Raw genomic sequence first — 19650 nt, forward strand, 5'->3', positions numbered from 1 at the left:
GCTCAGGAAAAAAACACTTCAGAACATCTGTGAGAAGAATTTTTGTCTGTCTACTTAAGAAATTCTGAAGGTTATAAAAGATTGGCCAAGTGTTTTGTTTGAAGCATGCTTAACTACCAGAATGTTCTTTTCATTTTGTAATCATCACATTTGGATCAAGGGGCTGCTCTGAGGCCAGAAACGATTAAATGCCTTGTTCACACCTCATGGCAGGTAGATATTTTTTCCTGCAGAAACACCTATTAGAAATACAGCTGGGCCAAATGAGGTTGGAAATCACTGGTAAATGTTTGTCAGTCCCTACTGTTCAGCCCTGCTTGTCTGATCTACAGTGCCTCTTGAGCGTTTATTACCAGTTATTTTTTCTGGTGTGTTCATGAATTGTGCTGTGGCAAAGGGGAGAATACTAAGATACTCCTTACAGCAGGAGCTCAGGACAGAAACTTTATTTTACATTGGTGACAATAGTTGCTGTTTATATGCTACAGGGCCTCTGTTGGGTTTGGATTTAAACAACATCAAACAGAAACTGACTATATTTAAAGCTACAAACCCATGCTCAATTAGTCCTTTTTATTCTCACAATGCAGGATTTCTCCCTGCAGTGTCCTTCCAGATGCATTTTCCTTATATCTGTATAAATTTTCCCTCTCTGGACTTAATGGAGCCTTTATTGCTGAAGAAGCATTTGCTTTAGAAAAGAAAAGGCTCCAGTTTAATAACTCAGTTGAGTAGAGAGAAGTATGAATGCCTGAAGGCAGTAGGTTACTAAGACATTTAACAGAAATAGATATCCTGTACAAGGATTGAGATGAATCTTAAGCGGTAGCTTATCAAATATTTTAATATACCTTTATACAAAAGTACCATCTGAAGTGAAGTACTTTTCTTTAAGTACATTGAAATATTGGAATATCTGGCTTCAGAGTGGGACAAGACACTGAAATTTTAAATGCTCATTTTGTGACACTGTACTCTACTTAGTTCTGAACTTCTTCAGGCAGAAAGTAGCCCAAAAGAGCCCTGCATTTTATTCTTTCCTCAAACACCTGAATATGATTGTGATATTGTGTATCTCTGACAGGGATATTTGTTGGCCATCAATGTAAACCACGAAAAAGTAAATGGATTCCATATGGCATCCATGTCATTGGGAGAGACAACACTATGAATTTAGGATAGGACTTAAGTAAATTGTTATGAATCTTGAACAGCCATTACGTTTATATTCAGTAATTTATTGGCTCCTGAAATACCATTGTCATTTACAAAATTATATAAAGTGTAGCAAGCATAACTGTATTTAGGGGTCATGGACCTGCAGATTTTTTTTCTGTCTATCTTCTGAAGGAGATAAAGCATTTCTTTTGAGAATTTGGATTTTGTGTTGAGGGAGATGGTTTAGTGAGAACTATTGGTGATAGGTGGATGGTTGGACTGGATGATCTTGTAGGTCTTTTCCAACGTTGGTGTTTCTGTGATTCTGTGAATATTCTTATTAAAAAAGCTTCCAAAATTAAAATTGAATCAAGTATACTAATGCTTTTCTTTTTTTTTAACCTTCTCAGAGTATACTTATGCCCATATTTTATTTTTATTTTTGTGTATATTCAATTTAATATTGTATTAGTATTTTTAGTACTATTATTATATTATATTTAGTATTATTATATTCGTACTTATTTAGTATATTAGTATATCAATACTTATTTTAATACTAAAATATTTGCTTATATTTATAATACAATTAATTACACATTTTTTATCTCAGTAATTAAGTGCAGTTTAAATATCTTTCACTGTAAAATTAAAAGATTTTTTTTCAATGAAAAGCAATGTCAAAATTATCTGTTCAAATTCACAGAATGTGAAACATTGTAAACCTGTTTTTTTCCAGATGGTTTTGATTAGGATAGAATAATGTTGGCACAGTACAATTTCTAAGTCATTTCTGATTTTTCCTTTTCTATTACTGGAAGGGCTGCCTGGATTCTGAGCCCTTTGCTGGGGGATGGTGGCTGGGCTATACTTGCTCTTCCACCTGCATCTGAAAGTTCCAGGCTTTCATTTCAGCGTGACTCCAGATGTTCAGTAACACCTACCCTCTCAGAAGTGGCAGCAAAACGCGTGGATTCCTCTGGCTTTCTCAGGAAGATTTGATTGGAATAAACATCTTAATCAGCAGGAGCTTTTTCTAACCTAATAATTTGGATAAATCCCTGAAATTATCTGTGAAGAGGGACAGTTTCAGTGCATGAATGGATGTGGCGTAGAGCAGTCATCCCTGATCAATCACAGCTCACATTTATCTCAGCTGCATATCTAGCTGCAGCTTACTGGTCTAACTGTTGTACCTTCATCCTGTTTTGATTGCTGCGCCTAGGCTGTGGTCTACTACAAATAACAGCAGTAATCAATGTGGAAGTTTCCTTGAAGATCATTATTAAAGTTTCTAGAATAAAATATCAGAAGAGCAGCTTACTTCGTCAACATATAATCACAGAGGATTAAGAGAAGTTGATTGAAAGCTTCAGGCCTATGACATTATAATTGTGTTATCAGTTTATCATTCTGCGTCAGTCTTGAAAGATGTCTTTTCACTTTTCAGCTTTCAGAATCATCCATTAGTTATATTCTCTGAAACAAAATTTCAAAATATTTAGCTTCATTTTCAACTTTTTATTTGTTATTTTAGAATTTAACTCATCCAGTGACACCTTTCTGATATCTATCCATGGACATGTCTGTATGATACCATAAGGATAACTTCACACGCAGGCACACGCAAACAGCCCTTCTTCACAACAATATCAGCAACATCAATTTGGTTTGTGAAGCATTTTGATAGCAAGGAAATACAGTTTGATGGATTTTTTTTCTGACTAGTCTTACAGAGACATATAAAAAAGTGATGTGCAACAGTGTATTGAAGTTTTCCACCCTTTGGTCTGATTCAACATAGCCAGTAGATACCAATTTGCAGAGGAATGATGAATTCCCTAGGGGAAAAAACAAAACAAAAGCAAACCAAAGAATAATGCAGATTTGGCAGGAGAAAATATAAGATACAATTCAGAGTGAAATACCTTGTGTTACCTTGGCTTGTCTTCAGTGAATTTTAACTGCTGATAGTAGTTATAAATTTACCCCTTGTTTTGCTTTGCTATTTATCTTATCTCTTGTTTTGCTATGTGGTTTATATGCTGGAAGGTGGCCATGAGGTCAGAAAATGAAACCTCAAATATTTCACACCTTAGCAGCCTCCTGTCAGATGGAATATTTCTGGGACATAAAATAATGTGACAGCTCGTGACTTTGAATCCTGGCATAGGCAAGGAGAAAGGAAGTGGGATGGCACTGGTGGTTCAGATCCCACAGTTGCTGCGCAGTCTGAATTTTCAGTGATGTGATCTGCAAAAAGAGCAGCTTCCATTTGACTCTGCACACAAACTTATTTTGTTTACTTCTATGTGACTGAAAAGAATCTGTTGCCAGGAATTAATTTTTCTGAATGCAAGAATTTCCGTGTATTCAATTTACTCTGAAGAAGACACATGGGAAAAGATTACTACACAATTATCGCACATTGGCAAAATCTTCCTACAATCAAAAGCTCATTTCTCTGCCACCATTCATAATATGAAAAATCTGCCTCCTTACGCAGACAAAATCTTGTATAGTTTGATAGTAATTATGAGTTTTCCACTCCATTAAACCTGGTATACTCTTCTTGGCTTTAAATCTCAGTGAGATTCAAATGGAAAAAAATTGTTCATCCTATTTTATAAATTTTAATTTTTCTGCCTGTGTTCTTAGCTCCTCCTGTGGGAAATTACATTTATACAATGTTATGCAGTTTAAGAAACCCATCTCTGTGTAAGTAATTTCCAGAGAAAGCTGTGTAAAACCAATTTCAGTGGTAATGTAAAGCTTTTCATTGAGTGATTTAATGATAACTTCCTTTATTAGTATCACAATGCAAGATAATCGCTTTCTCTAGCTTACACCATGATAATTATATTATTTAGAATAATAATAAAGCAATTTTCTTTTTCTTGCTTCTTTCTTTCCTAGATACTGCTAGCACTGAATGCTCCTTGCAGTTCCCAGACAGAGACTATGTGTGGTGGGACATCTTCATGAAAATCTGTGTCTTTGTCTTTGCATTTGTTATTCCAGTGCTCATTATAATTGTTTGCTATACTCTGATGATCCTGCGCCTTAAAAGCGTACGACTTCTCTCAGGGTCTCGAGAAAAAGATCGAAACCTGCGCCGCATCACCAGGTTGGTTCTTGTGGTTGTGGCAGTTTTTATTATCTGTTGGACTCCTATTCACATTTTTGTGCTGGTTGAAGCATTGGGGGATGTGTCCCACAGTACTGCTGCTGTATCCAGCTATTATTTCTGTATTGCTTTGGGGTACACCAACAGCAGCCTCAATCCTATCCTTTATGCCTTTTTGGATGAAAACTTCAAGAGATGTTTCAAAGACTTCTGCTTCCCCTTTAAGATGAGGATGGACAGGCAGAGTACCAGCAGAGTTCGAAACACCGTGCAAGACCCAGCTTATAGGAGGGAAGCAGATGGGACAAACAAACCTGTATGACTAGTCGTGGAAATGTCGTCTTACTGTCCGCAAGAGAGAGAAGAGTCCAATGATCTCGGACTGACACAGATTACCACTGCAGTTTGAACTAGACTCACACAGACATTTCTGGAACATTTAAGAAGTCCTCGTGGGTTGATCCAAGTCAATTACTGACACACAAAGACATTCTGAAAATAAGTTCAAGTGTAGAGGACCTGATTAGTGGTCTGATTTTGGCACCATAATTACGGTAGTTGACCAGGTGCTACTACACATTTCTTGGGAAAGAGGAGAAGCTTATTATTGTGTTAGGTAAAGAAAGTTCTGGGTTTTCTCTTTACACTGTAAGATTATCTTAACTGACATTAAATTATAACAGTAAGTTATGCCAAAAGCATAGATTTACTCAAATATTGATTGCTTCTGAAGTATACAGGTTGACAACATGATTTGTCATATTCTTTTAAAGTGAAAAGTGTTATTTATGTTTCAGCAGAACACTACCACATTCCCCTCAACTAATGTATTTGTAACATTTGTCTGTTCTGTGAAAATGCAGCTTTAGCATGAACTGCCTACATATCAAAATGACTTTATTATGTCTGTGTATGGTAAAGCATTGCAGTGTTTAAAAATACTGGGACTTAAGGAAAATTGTTAGTATATCTTTTGCACGTGATCAATCACCTGTATGTAATGTTTTCTGTGCGGTTTTCCAAGATGTTTGTATACATCTGGATAATATAGTATTCATTTTCAGAGTGTACTTTCATCAAGAGACTAGAAAGCTTCACATTCATAACTTGTTAAAAGTCTGATGGAAAACTGTGCCACATTCTTTATATGGGAATAAATAGTTCAATTTCATTTTCAGTAAATGGAACATACATAAAAATAGAGCTGTTCTCATTTTCCTGAAGAAATTAGCAGATTCAAAATAAATATTCAAACAGCTGTTGATAGAAACTAGTGAATTAGTAAATAGATTAACTGGACTGATACAAAGGAGATGAAGACTAAATATATTGTCTGGTTTCTTATAGAGTAATAGAATCATTTGAGTTTGAAAGCTCCCTTACAGGTCATCTAGTCCAACTCCCCTGCAGTGAACGGGAGCATCTACAGCAAGAACAGGTTGCTCAGAGCCCTGTCCAGCCTGACCTTGAGTGTCTCCAGACATGGGTGCATTCACATATCTGGGGCAACCTGTTCCAGTGCCTCACTATTCTTACTGTGACAAACTTCTTTTTAGATAGCCAATCTAAATCTCCCTCTATTAGTTTGAAACCATTTCTCCTCATCTTGTCCTATCACAACAGACCCTGCTAAAGAGTCAGTCCCATTCCTTCTTACAGCTCCCCTTTCGATACTGAAAGGCTGCTACCAGGTCTTCTCAGAGCCTTGTCTTCTCCAGGTTGAACAGCCCCAGCTCTCTCAGTCTGTCCTCATAGGAGAGGTGTTCCATCCCTTGGGTCATTTGTGTGGCCCTCTTCTGGATGCACTCCAACAGGTCAATGCCTTTCCTGTACTGAGGACTCCACATCTGGATGCAGCATTCCAAGTGAGGTCTCATGAGCACAGATCAGAGGGGCAGGAACACCTCCCTCACCCTGTTGGCCATGCTTCTTTTGATGCAGACCATGCTTCTTTTGATGGTTCTCTTTTTTTTATTTTTTGATAATTACATATTTTCTTTGATGCAGTCCTATGAACTCATATAAGCATTTGTTTTCCTATGAAGATGGAGAAACTAAAGCACAACAACACTAATTATCAATCTGCTGAGGGTAAATCTGAGGTAAAACTGAACCTAAACTTCAACTTGTAGTTTTTCATCTTGGCCACCAGATATCTTTCTGGTACCTTTAGTCCTTATGCAAAATCATGTTCGGTGTGGGTGTCCTCACTGCATAGCAAATTTTCTGAGAAACACAGACTGATTTGGTCCTACTGGAGCAACCAACAAAAAATCCTTTATGCACACAGGTATAAATAATGAAATTTGTTCTTGTAGCTGACAGTATAGTGGAAATTTAATCCTCTGGATAACTTCATCATCTTTTACTATTAATTCAGTCACATATGTAACATATTTTTGTTATCAAGCAGATAAGTGTAGTGCTTCTACATTGTCAGACCAGTGCTGAACAATCACTGGTGTCTACTCCCATGCTTTTGCTCTGGGAAGCAGAGGCTTGAGATTCTGGCTCTGGAGTTTAAGTACTTGGGAACTAACTGCACTCATGCAATTATCTTTGTTAACAACAATAGTGAAGATAATTATTTTTTGACAAGTCTAGCACTTCCTGACAGTGTATGCATAATAAGTGAATAACTGACCTCAGGGTACTTGATTTGCCCAAGGAAATGAATGATGCTCAGAAATCTGATTGTATAACTCTATCTTCCTACTCTATCTCCATCTTTTTTTTTTTAATTTAATTTATTTTTTTTGGTATTTTTCTCTGCAACATACATACATAATAATAAATAAAGTTCTGACCTTTAAATAGTCACAAAAAAAAAAAAGGAATGCTTGCAGTAAAAATTGACAGTCAGAGGTATTTATCAAATTACCAGTAAATGTACTGTGAAAGAACTAGGGCTTAATGAATTATTTGCACTCCAAATCACGTGTTTTTTTCATATTATATTATTGTGCTGCATGCGTATATCTGTAGTACAATAGAATTATTACTCTTCACATCATGTACCCTGATCTGAATTGCAAAGAAAAATCGATGTTCTTAGCGTGTAAGAAAGAAGCATGCTAACTGTCGATTTTTTAATGAGTATGTTTTGAGTAATAAGAGCATCTTCCCTATAATAGGTGGAGGAAAGAATGAGATCTTAACATTTTTTTCTGTGTTATGGATATACAAGGCTTTTACAGCCATATGATCTGTGTTCTAAAGATCTGTTTCCATGGAAGATTAACAGTCAGATTAATCCAGATGTAGCTGAAGGGCGTCTTGGAGGATTTATTGCAAAATTAGGTGCTGTTCATTGAACAGTGAGGGAAAGTTGCCCAAGGTTTCTTCCTTTCTTTTTTTTCTTAATAGATACAATTGATGAGATTAAAGATATAATAAGTAGAAAAATATTATGGTTTTGCTCACTGGACCTGTTTCCATATGATTAAATTCCCGTTTTTCATTCAGAAGTTCTCAGACTGGAATGACCAACTGACAAAAACAATTATCCTCAAAGTCATGCATGCTGACTTTGGAAACCTGTACTGAAGCCTTGTAAAATACCTTAATTTCTGTGTGATTCTGGATGAATATTTTGCCTTCACTGTTGTGTAGTCTCCTACTTCCAGTCCTTGTGGTGGGCAAGGGACAGGGCAGTGGGGAAGGGGTTTGCTGCCCCACAGCTGCTGGAAAAAAACAACATGGGATAGATGTGTGCAGGCAGCCTGGCAATCAGCCTTTCCCACTGCAGCTGGCCTCAACTCTCTTCCTTGACAGGTTCCAAAAATTTGGTGTTGCAGATGTATAGTACAAGGTCATCTGACCTTTTAGTGGGGTCATCTCCGTATTGTCTAGAGGGAGTGTTAGGGAATCACCTTCTCTATTCCCTGATTCATTCAATTCCAGAATCTTCTACATGAGAAATAGTATTCTTCTCCAGTGCTTTTGTCAGTGCTTCAGAAAGCACAGCAGAAGAGCATTACTGCTGAGTTACTGCAGGCTAAATGTCTTCTCCATAATTTCAGACTTCTGCTGTGTAGAGGTACAGGATTAATTAGAGAATGGAGGGCTGCTTCAGTGTCATGTCTCTTTCCACTGCAAATTTAGCTAACTGCTTTGCACTTGCTGTTAGACAAGCCCTATGGTTAATTTTGTTCATCTTTTAATGTAGATTGAAAAGGTGTTAAAAATAACTGGAATTCTTACTCAAATGTCTCTGAACCTGGGGATTTAACTGAGTCCATGGATGTTGGTGTATTAGAGTTGCTCCTCAAGGAAAAACAGTGGTTTTATTCTTCTATTATTTATTTAAGCTGGGAAAAATCCCAGTAAAATCCTTGTGTGTCAAATGTCCTTCACTTTTCTTCTACACATTGAAAATGTCTCTGTTCCAATATGAAAGCTATTGCCTAGGTTTGACATTACCCTCTAAAAACCAAGCTGTTCACAAGGTTTTCCCTCAGCTACAGCTCAGTAATGCATTTTTAATTACGGTACAAGACTATATTACATTATTATTATTACTATATTACATCAGATTTTTTGTTTTGTTTTGTTTAATGGAAGTCATGATTTACTCATAATCAAGTGAAAAGACACAGAAAGAGAGACAAAATATGTAACTAATTTCCAAGAGAGAGACAGTCTAGAAATTGGAAGAAAGTATGGTTACTGCCATGCAAATGCAGAAGATCTTACCTACAGTGATGATAACATGAAGGATGGGATGCTTGTGACATGAGAAACGATTTTGAATTGCACGTGCACACTTGTGTGTATGGAAAATTGTTCAGTGTCTCACTGCTACATTCAGCATGCATCAAATTGAAAAGAAATATTCATCACATAGTTTTCTATCTACATGGATAAATGAAATATTAGAAGAAGATTATGTATCATTACTATAAAACAAATAAAGGAGATGTTCTGATGCTGAGTGTGAAGAGAAGCAGATAACACCTCAGGCAGTTTCTGTTTCAGTTTGAGGTGATTAATGCTGAATCTTCTTTTGGATTGCACTTAAATGTTTTTGTTTAGCATCTGCCAAAGTACCTAACTTAAGCTGCTGCTCACACTGTCTTACATTGAAAAACCGGGCAGAGAAGGAATCTTCAGATTTGCATAGATTATGCTCTTTTCCATGTTTTTCTGTGCTGATACCAGATGGAACCAAAAGAGCAAACTAACATACTATGAGAATAGTATTATTTCCCGTAGTCTCAGAGAAAACGTGGTTTGTGTTGTTCACTGTCACAAATCTGAGAGAATTGACTGTTCAGTGTCCTAGGGGAAAAAATTTGTCATACAATCTACGTCCCATGGGTCAAAGAAAAGCTTTCAGAAATGCTCATGAAATGATGTATAGAGCTTCTAGTAGGCCTTGCTTATCTCATTTCATTTGTGCCTTTAAATACCTCTTCCCTACAGTGATGTAACACTTTATTTTAAAGATACTCACTGCTAATTAATTCAAAGGAAGACAGGTTCTATTAATTTATTAACAGAATCTTACACTTGGAAAAACAAAGATGTCAATTAAATGTTGTCACCACAACAGCTCCTGATGGGATGTCCAACATGCCAAACTGCTTTCCAACTTCAAAGAGAATGTTCTTTAAAAACAGTCACTTGTCAGGGAACAGAATGTTTCCTAGAATTTCAGACCTGTTTGGTTCTGCCAAGTTATGGTCAATGTAAACAGACCACTACTGAAACGATACAATTGCTTGTTGTAGCATGTTTGATAGACTCCATATGAAAACAACGTACTGACAATATATCCTTTATGTATAAAACCAATGGCTAAGATAAAGTCCAAAAAAATTACTTATGTAGTTGAATTTTAAAGTTAGGAGGATGTTTGACATTATGCCAATATGAAGCTGGCCAGGGATATAACACAAATTCTGGTTTATAGGATACATAGCAGGTGCTACCACCGGGGAAGTTGGTGTCCAGCTTTTTTCCAAATCCATACTCAGAACATCACAGCACTTTTGTGGATGTCTCTCTGTGAAGGATATCCAGGGATTTTAGGCTGAATCAGTGTGTGATGGGAAAGGAAACGAGCTTAAGCAGCAGCTTTTCTCAGTAAGAGTGAGAAATTAAAATTTTAAAATGGAACCATTTTGGTCTACACCCAAATTTTAAACATTTTCTTACCCTAATGTCAATATTCTACTATGTGTTAAATGATGTAATTTTGAAAAACAGAAGAGATGAAAGATGAAATTATTCTGTTATTCTGTGATTTTGTGATTCTGATTCTGTGTTTTCTTCTTCATTATCTGAAACAGTGCTCTGCATGAGTGATATCAGGGTAATAAACAAAATAATCCTGTTTTCAAAAAGCACACATTTTTTCTTCATCTCGAAAATCAATGCAAATACTTGCCTCAAAGTATCCATGACTAATCATAAGGTAACTGGGAAAGTAAACACTTTCCTCCATTCTGCCATGTCTATACCACATGCAAGCAGGCTATGTTACTCAGCATTACTTAATACCATACTTCAGGAATTATCTCCAGAGGCAAGTCTGTTTTACTGTGATTGCAAATAAAAAGCTAAAGAAACTTTTCCAGAGAACTGGTAGTTAGAAAATTTTACATGAAGGAGGGAAAAATATCTTTTTTTTTTTTTTTTTTAATCTGCATGATTGATTGTAATTTCAGATTGATTGTATTTAGAAATTCTGGGAAAATTGACTCCTATGGCTCTAAGTGGAAATCTGTCAGCTTTGAGCATACCCTTGGAGTAGATCAGAACTGTGTGACAGCTGATAATTAGAAAGCTGAGATTTAACATCATCTTCAAACTCTTCTATCCATTATAATGTTTGGTCTGAGACCTCCTGCTTTTTTCAGAAGGTAGCAAATATTCTCTTCTGAAGGAAAATATAAAATTTTGAGCCAATATACAGCTGTTTTGGTAATTCATAGATGTAGAGGTACATTTCTTCATAAATGATTAGTTGTGGTGGCAAGTATCTGCATTCATTTAGTGATTTAACGTTGTGAAAACTTGGAAGTATGAGAAGGGCACCTTATATGAATAAATGGTGACAGTGAGTGAGACTAGATGTTCAGGGAGAATATAAAAATTAGAAGATAGGAGCAATAGGTTGTGTAAGTATGCATATATCTATGTGTAAACGTATAAGATCTCTCTCTTCTCTTTTTCCCTCTGTCTATTTTACAAAGGTTACCTCAAAGAAACAGCTGACTTTCTCATTTGTTTCTTCTCAGAAATGAAACATCCCACAGGGCTCCAGAATTAAACATGGATTTAGTTTTGCTCTAGTCCAGAAATGATGACTGAAAGTAGATCCAGATTTCACAAATCATGGAAGTTAAAAGGTGTCAGTTTTCATGGGGTGAAATAGAATTTTATTCTCCTAATGCTTGTTCTAAATATTTAGCTTTATATCTTTCTTCATATATGGCAGCTTGATTGCCTAGTCACCTTAAAGCGAGATTCTGTGAGTATGGTAATGGGAAGATATAGAACCCTGTGAGATGTGACATGGTGGAAAAGAGGTAGAATTAAAAAGAGAGTTTGGAGACTTCGGTGAAATACTGAAGAATTTCTTGGAAGAGGTCATTGTGTCTTGAGGGGCTGCTTATTACTGCTGATGCATTTTGTTCCAGACTGTTTCCTGTCAAAGCAAATACTTAACTGTCTCTCTCCAAAGAAGCCATGACCTTCCTTTGAGTGTTTTGCTGTATTAGAAGGTTTTCAAAAAGCAACATGAAAGCATTCATGAAGGCCTGGGTTGATCTTTAGCTATTGCTGCATACTATGGACAAGAACCCTACTGAATGTATTTATTTTCTGTTTCTAAAGATCTGAAATCCAGCACTGAAATTCTCTGCCTGTTGGACAATAGGCTGATCGATTTGTGAAAATACTTTTGTACAGTGAAATTGTAATGTACTTGCCAAAGGCACTGTCAGTCAGTCAAGGAAATGTCAGGAAGCATTTTAGGGATTCTTATACACATCCCTCCTGTGTTTTCTTCCATCCAGAAGAACAATTTTGCATGACAAAAAATACCCTTATTTAAAAATGGCCTAATTCAATTCAAAAGCAGCATTAATACCCTGTCTTCTGTAGCAGGTAAGCTGATGTTTTGTGCTTTCAGGGCACCATTTCCCCCTCAGCCTGGAGATGCTTCTTATCTCCAGCTTGTCTCAGGGTTTGAAAAACATCCGGGACGGGAGAGGGAGAAGCACAGGCTGTGTGGTGCTCAGAGATGGGCCACTGCAACTACTAAAAGAGGTGCTGCTGGTCCTGCCATAAGGATTAGATCTATCTTGTGCATCTTACCTCTCCTGTTCCACTTTCAGGCTTTGTCTTCTTGACTGAAAACAGATTTAGATGTTTTATGCTTAGGCATAGAACTGCTATGTGTACATTATCAGCTTTGTGTTTCTGTTATCTTTTTAAATTGTTATTCCTATTATTTATTGTTTTTTTAATTTTAATTCTTCTGATCTTAACAACTCCTTTAAATCCCCCAAACTCAGTGGTTACCTGCAGTTATATGTGTCATCAAAAATATAGTTTTTGGGCCCTATGTGAATCATGGCAGATGCTACAGTTCTGCCCAATGTGTGAATGCACACACTGAGTTTTCCCCTGGCAGTTGCCTCCTTTCTGACAGGGCGAAGTGAAATTTAATCACTCTACTGCACACTGTAGGTATTAAGAACATAGATGATTTTACATGCATTTATGTTTTCTTTAAAAAAACTTATTTAGTGTTATTTCTGCAACCGAGAAATACTTACACACTGATTCCTTGGTTTGGCAGCCATAAGAATGAGTAATAACAGTAATAATAATAGCATAATAAATTATTCATATAAAATATTATGAAGGTAGTTGAAATTCTTTTTGATAAAATGAAGCATTTTGTGACATTGCATTTTTTGAACGCAAAAATGCATATCATATCTCTGAGATCAAGAAGATAACAGGAGGAATCCTCATCCCAGGAGAACTCTTCAATTCTGGACATTGTGTTTTTATTATTATTATTATTATTATTATTATTATTATTATTATTATTATACTGCAGATTAGATTTGGATTTCTCTCTATAAAGTCTTCCACAACTTTCAGGAAATTTTGAAAACTCTTCTATGTTTGAAGTGCATTGTTGGGGTTTGTTCAGCAGTGATACAAGCATAAAATCCACGAGCTGGGTTTCAGCATAGCACGGAGTACCCTGCCATCAAGTTAGTGCTCTTACTACAGTGTTATATTCACCTATTTGAACACCAGATTGTGAAAGCTACAACTGCACTCTATGTTGAACTTGAATAGGCATAAGGGAGACATTTCCAAGCTGCAACTGTCAGGCGAAGGCATGATCTAGGCAAGGAGTTGCTTGGCTTGGGCACAGCGTAGACAAACTGAAGGTCTGGATGCGTAGAAACATTCAAGAAAACATATAAGACTTTGGACTTCTGTAGAGTTAGGTGGTAGATGGGCAGGAAATCTCAAATGCACTGTTGATGTATAAAATTCTGTTAAATTCCACTTAATAGTTAAAGTAGATTTTTCTCATCTCATGTTTTGTATTGAACGTAACAGTTCTGTGTGTGACAGAAATTACACTTCTGATTTCACTCTGATAAGTGATTTCGAAGCAGAAAAGAAAATACCATTAGGTCTGTGTGACCTAATGGTAACCTCATGAACATCAGAGCTGTAAATAAAACCTTATTAATATGAGATGACTAAGATAGAACTCTTTTTATCATCTTACAAGCTTACCTATGTGTACCAGGTCTGGCCAGGAGCAAACAAATGTTGAATGCACAATGATTTTGAATATCATTTATTCAAATAATATTAACTGTTGTCACATACGCCACATGTCAGATAGGTTTTCCTCTGTACAACAAATGTGCAGTTATTTGTGTTCATTTCTTAACTAAGGTTGAAAAATACTCAAGGATTTTTATATAGGGATATATAACATCTATACGGCTTGAAAAATAAATCAGTCAGGATAAGCAGTGTGTTGTTCTGTGGCAGACATTTTTGTGAAGTCTCAGATTTGGAAATAAAATAATGAAACTGTATCTTTTTATAGCCTTTTCATTTGCCCCAAGATAGATTACAAAATTGTCCCAAGGTACTTTACAAAATATATATGACAAATAGAAATATCTTTACTGAAGAAATGCAGCAACCTTTTTAGTTATGGTGAGAAGTGGGAAGATCTTTCTTTAAATGCCAGTTTGAAGAAAATGCTATGATTTTGCAGAATCACTGAACTGTAGGCATTGGAAGGGACCTCTGCTAGATCATTAAGTCTAACATCCTGCTAAAGCAGGTTACATATATTAGGTTGCATGAGAACACATCCAGAAGAGTTTTGAATATCTCCAGAGAAGAAGACTGCACTACCTCTCTTGGAAGCCTGTTCCAGTGCCCTGTCACCCTCAAATAAGTTCCTTCATATGTTCACAGCAAACCTCCTGTGCCCATTGTCCTTTCTCCTGTCACTGGGTACCATTGAAAAAACCTGGCCACATACACTTGACTCCCACCCGTTAGATGTTTATAAGCTTGCCTCTTAGTCTTCTCTGGGATGAACAGACCCAGATGTCTCAGCCCTTCCTCACACAGGAGATGCTCCAGGTCCTGAATCCTCTTTGTAGCCTTCTGTTGGACTCTCTCAGAAGTTCCCTGTCTTTCTAATGTTCTTTACAGCAGAGAAGTCCCCAGAGAGCAGTCGCTGATAGCAAGGGAAATCAATTGATTTAAATAAGTATAAGAAAGCACACAGGAAACAGGGCTGGAGTTAGCACTGGAGAAAAGGCATGAGTAGAGCTCAAAGAGAAGAATCACTGTTAGAGCCTGCAGCTCCAAAGCAGGGCTTTCCTTCACAGGATATCACCCATCTGAACAGCTGTTTTCAGAAGATTTTTAGTCCCTTTGATGGTACTTTAGGGATCTTCTGTTTTACAGAGTTGCAGTGTCTTGTAAAGAAAGTTCAAAGGTTGATGTACCAGCTATTTCTGGAGTGGCATCTTATGGCCCTGTAACATCAGAGGCAGCGCAATGGAAAGCTTAGGTTTGCTCTTCTTCTCTCTTGGAAAGCTTTAATTCTTATGCTCTACCTCAGTGAGAATGACTTTGAAGAAGCTGAAATTAGGAACACATAGGTGAATAAATGTTTCCAGTCTCCAGTGAGAATATGGATTAACACCACTTGTATCCTAACTATCATCAGGTCCAACCCCTTTCACCAGTCTCAGTGCAAACATGCATATTAGTTACATACATTAATCTACCTTGTCTTCTCCTTTATCACCACATTATTCATAGATGCTATAAATCTGTTTTTAAGCTCGCTTAATTACAAGAAGGAAGGACTTTTTTTTTTTTTCCTGTTAGGGAAGGAAAATTACAGAGATCATGTTTTCAGTTGATCCAATCTGGCAGCACATCTGACATAACTCTTTAATAAATGGAGAAAAGAAATTAGAATTTGCTGTTTAGTAGGCAAGAAGTTGTTAGATAGAGAAAGTTGTCATATTTCTTAATACAGCTATTTTGAATATAGAATTCATTTTGGAAAAACATTATGGCAAACTGGGGAAAATGTGAGATAAAAACAGATACTTTTTTCTTCTTTGCTGGGGAGAAAAAGCATACTGCATGTGGCCTGCCAATCTCATCACCAGCTTGTGACAGGTATCCAGTAGTTGCTAAAGGAGCTGGACTGACATCCTGAGCAGATTTTTGCTTGTGGCACCTGGCAGTGGCTTAAGAGCACAGGCTTTTTTGTTAGCTCAAGGGCAAAGATTAGGTAAGCAGGTTGAATTTTAAAATTTATGGCCTTTGCAAGGTAAGGTGAATGCAAAAATACTGCATTTGATTTGCATTCTGTATTAGTTTCTGCATGTTGCATTCACAGTAGTTACTTATAAAGATAGGAGAAACTGAAGAGCTGGGCCTGTTCAGCCTGGAGAAAATGAAGGTCGGGGGAACTCATCAGTGTGGATAAATACCTAAAGAGAGGATACAAAAACATACAAAAATGTGGTGTTTTTGTTCTCCTTGACCTTCCCCCACTTCTCTCCCAGCCCCTTCCAGCTGCTGGCCATTCATTCGTGGGCAGCTGGAGATGGTGGGAAGTATTTACCCTGTTAATTTGTCCTTTAGAGTGATACCTGTCCTCAGTGTACCATTGGGAATTTTCAATTTTGTCATTATGTTCAGAATTAAATCTGAGAAGCCACATGATCTTGCCTCAGAGAAGTTGCAATATTATTTTGAAGGCTGGAGGGAGCAGACATGCTAGCAGGGTGTGGGTTAGATAGATTATCACCCTTCTCCCTGCTGCTGTTTTCTGAGACTATTACACCCACACTGCAAACAGAAATTTTACTACTTAAGTAATTTTTCTTTATGGAGTTAGTTTGGCATGAATTTTCCTTCTTGCTTTAGGCTTCCATGCAGACTCATGCACGTTTCCTCACTTTGTGAGGAAAATTTACCTACTGAAGTTTGGTGAAGGCTGTTAGAGCATATAATAATAAAAGAAAAGAATTAAAGCTATTTAAGTAGTTATCTTTTAAACTGGGCTTGCTGACTTTCAATTCAAGATTTCCAAACATTTCATCTTCTAATCACAAATATCAGCTGCAGACAGCCCACCAACAATAAGCAGACCTTTTCCATGGGTTCAGATCTGTGTTCACTTGTAAGCACACATCTATCTTTTATATAATCTAATGTCACTGTGTCTAATGTTTCTGTGGGCTGCACCCTCACAGAAATTGCATATAGCTCAACAGAAAAAGCTGCATCATATACCCTTGGTGCCTGTGGTGCCTGAGGATAGCTGTATTCTCTGGGTCTGCAATGGGGGGGTTTCTTTATCCTCCACACGATCTCTTCAGTATTCCTCTGGAATCCCTTCTCCCTCACCTCAGGACATGCCTTGTGAACAACTCTGCCAATAATAAAGGGAAAGTCATGTATCCCTGAAGTGGCATAGGTGGGCTTTCATCTGCATCATTATTTTTTATCTTTATGTATATTCTTAACAAGTCCTAACGCCCTCAGTTTGATGGCTCATTTTAACTGTTTTCCTCATTAACACATTCTTGTTGTAGCTACATATGGAAAAACTGTATCAGATATCATGTTTCATAACATTTATTAGTGGTATTAAAAATCAACGAGAAACTAGATGGTTAAATGCAAGTGTGATATGCAGCTGTTCTGTTTAACCTGGATTGAGATGCATTGTGCATTTCCCTCTGCAGAATAATTTATCTGTGCTGCAGAAGTACTCTGATCTTTCTAGAGTAACAGACTCAGCTGACATGGTGAATCCTGCAAATTTTTACTGCTATTGATTAAGCATTTCCCCCTTCAGCATTCTTATTCTTCATTGCTATCAGTGGAGACAAAAGCACTTGAGGAACGAGTGAAAGGTGGATTTCTTCTGTAGATACACAAAAGGGGAAAAATAAAGAAGGGCTTCTACTACAAACTATTTCTAGAAATTTCCAGTAAAGAAGATAAATTGTTTTTATCTCCCTGCAAATTCCTGTAACACTTTTCCCCTTGTCAGCTAATCTCTTCCCTTCCCTCTCTCTCAACAGATACCTCCTTCTGTTTGTTTCCACTCTACATACAGTGGCTGTACAGAGTAAAACCAAACCTTGCTTCACATATGCTTAAAGCCATGCTTATTTTCAAGTCTGATAAATGCTCTTGCTTTGATTTTCAATTTTCTGGTTGACAGCTTTCTAGAAGCTTTCTTCAGCTAACACTAACTTACTGCTAATTATGACAGCTGACAAGAAAAGTTCATGCCTATGCCCTCATTACTGTAAACAGTGCACAAAGCTCACCACATCCCAGTAGTCAGCATACATTGATGTGTCAGCTGGGATGCAACCAGGGAAGCTGTACTTATCTCTAGAAGTATTGTTTAATCAAACCCAAATTTCTTTGTAGGTTTTTTTTTTTTTTTTTTAAATTTGTTTGTTTTTTTCCTGATAAAACTTTTCTAGGGGAAATGTCACCAAAATCATTTTTAGTGAAAACAAACACAGCATCCTCCAGAAGGGCTGCAATTCAGGCTGCTTGTGTACTGACGGTGTGGGGGATGTGAGGGTTGGGGTTCAGTACAGCTGAAAATATAGAGGCTCAGGGCCTCAGACAGGGATCTCTTCCCTCTTAGAAAAAAGGATTCATCACTAAACATGAGTTTTTTTTCCCAGTCACTTTCCAGTTGTGCAGATGTCTTCTCTGGAGATATGAGACCCAGGAACAACTGATTCCAACACAGAAATGATCTGCACGGGTGTTCCCAGACAAGCTACATTATCTGGAGGAGCTGTAAGGGATATGATGCGATGCTTGACTTCTTGGCTGGCCTTAGAAAGTGAACTGTGTGCAGGCTGAGCCAGTGCAGTTCTGTGAGACCCAGATCGAGAGGCTGTGATACTGTGCTGCAGAGAAGTGAGACAACTCCGCTTAGGGAGGAGCAGGAGATGGGCCAGCTGCACCAGTGTGGGAGGCTTGTCATGTTTGCATCTGAGATTTTTCTCTTCCCCTTAAACATTTTCAAGTGTCTCACTTTTGCCTCTTGTTACCAATTGAATTATTGTCTTTCTGACAGTCTGAGCAGCTGCTCTCAGTTAAAAGTGTTCTCTTTTTCAGTTATTTCCTTTCTCCCTCTTTCATTACTCAGCTCATGACGGTAACATTTTGATTGATTTGAGATTTTATCAGGTTTGGGCCTTTATGTGCCAAAGCACAGAGGGTGTTGGGTGTAAGTGAGAGCACATCTGTCAGCTCTGTTCAGCACCACACTGCTAATTTGTTTTCAACAAGTGGAGCTAAATAGCATTCATGTGAAACTAGCTCTGATGGAAACTGGCAGCCCAGAGAAGCTGTAGAAGCTCCATCCTTGGAAGCATTCGAGACCAGAATGGTTGGGGTCCTGGGCAACCTGATCTGATGGATGGCAACCCTGCTAACGGCAGAGGGGTTGGAATTGGATTGTCTTTAAGGTCCCTTACAAGCAAAGCGATTCCACGATTCTATGAAGTACAGCTGAGATTGTCTGCCCTTCATTAATCTCTGGGATGGAAATGGTGCCTGAAAATAACAACAGCTTACATAATTTTGGTGATAGTTCAAGAAAAACAACACAAATATAATTTTATTCTAAGAAATGATAGAAATAAAATGACAGCGTATTTAACATGGAAGTCAACTACCTTGATATTTGTTTTAAATGTAGTAGGCCACTGTATGAGAACAGTTGAGTCACCGCCTGAACCACTGATTGATCACGGAGGCAAGGACTGAGTCAGCCCTGG

At 37.4% G+C, this 19650-nt stretch overlaps 1 protein-coding gene across 2 annotated transcripts in view; it reads left to right on the forward strand.

The window, feature by feature from the left end:
* The window catches only part of OPRK1 (opioid receptor kappa 1), a 58570-nt gene extending 47647 nt beyond the window's left edge, over window positions 1–10923 (forward strand). For both annotated transcript variants that reach the window (XM_048940124.1, XM_048940125.1), the window contains one exon: window positions 4075–10923. In XM_048940124.1, the coding sequence (XP_048796081.1) occupies window positions 4075–4607 (533 nt within the window). In that variant the 3' untranslated portion in view covers window positions 4608–10923. The remainder of the gene's footprint in view (window positions 1–4074) is intronic.
* Window positions 10924–19650: the final 8727 nt, after the last annotated feature.

This window comes from Lagopus muta, chromosome 3, assembly GCF_023343835.1.
Source record: "Lagopus muta isolate bLagMut1 chromosome 3, bLagMut1 primary, whole genome shotgun sequence".
In the NCBI taxonomy this organism is placed as follows: Eukaryota; Metazoa; Chordata; class Aves; order Galliformes; family Phasianidae; genus Lagopus; species Lagopus muta.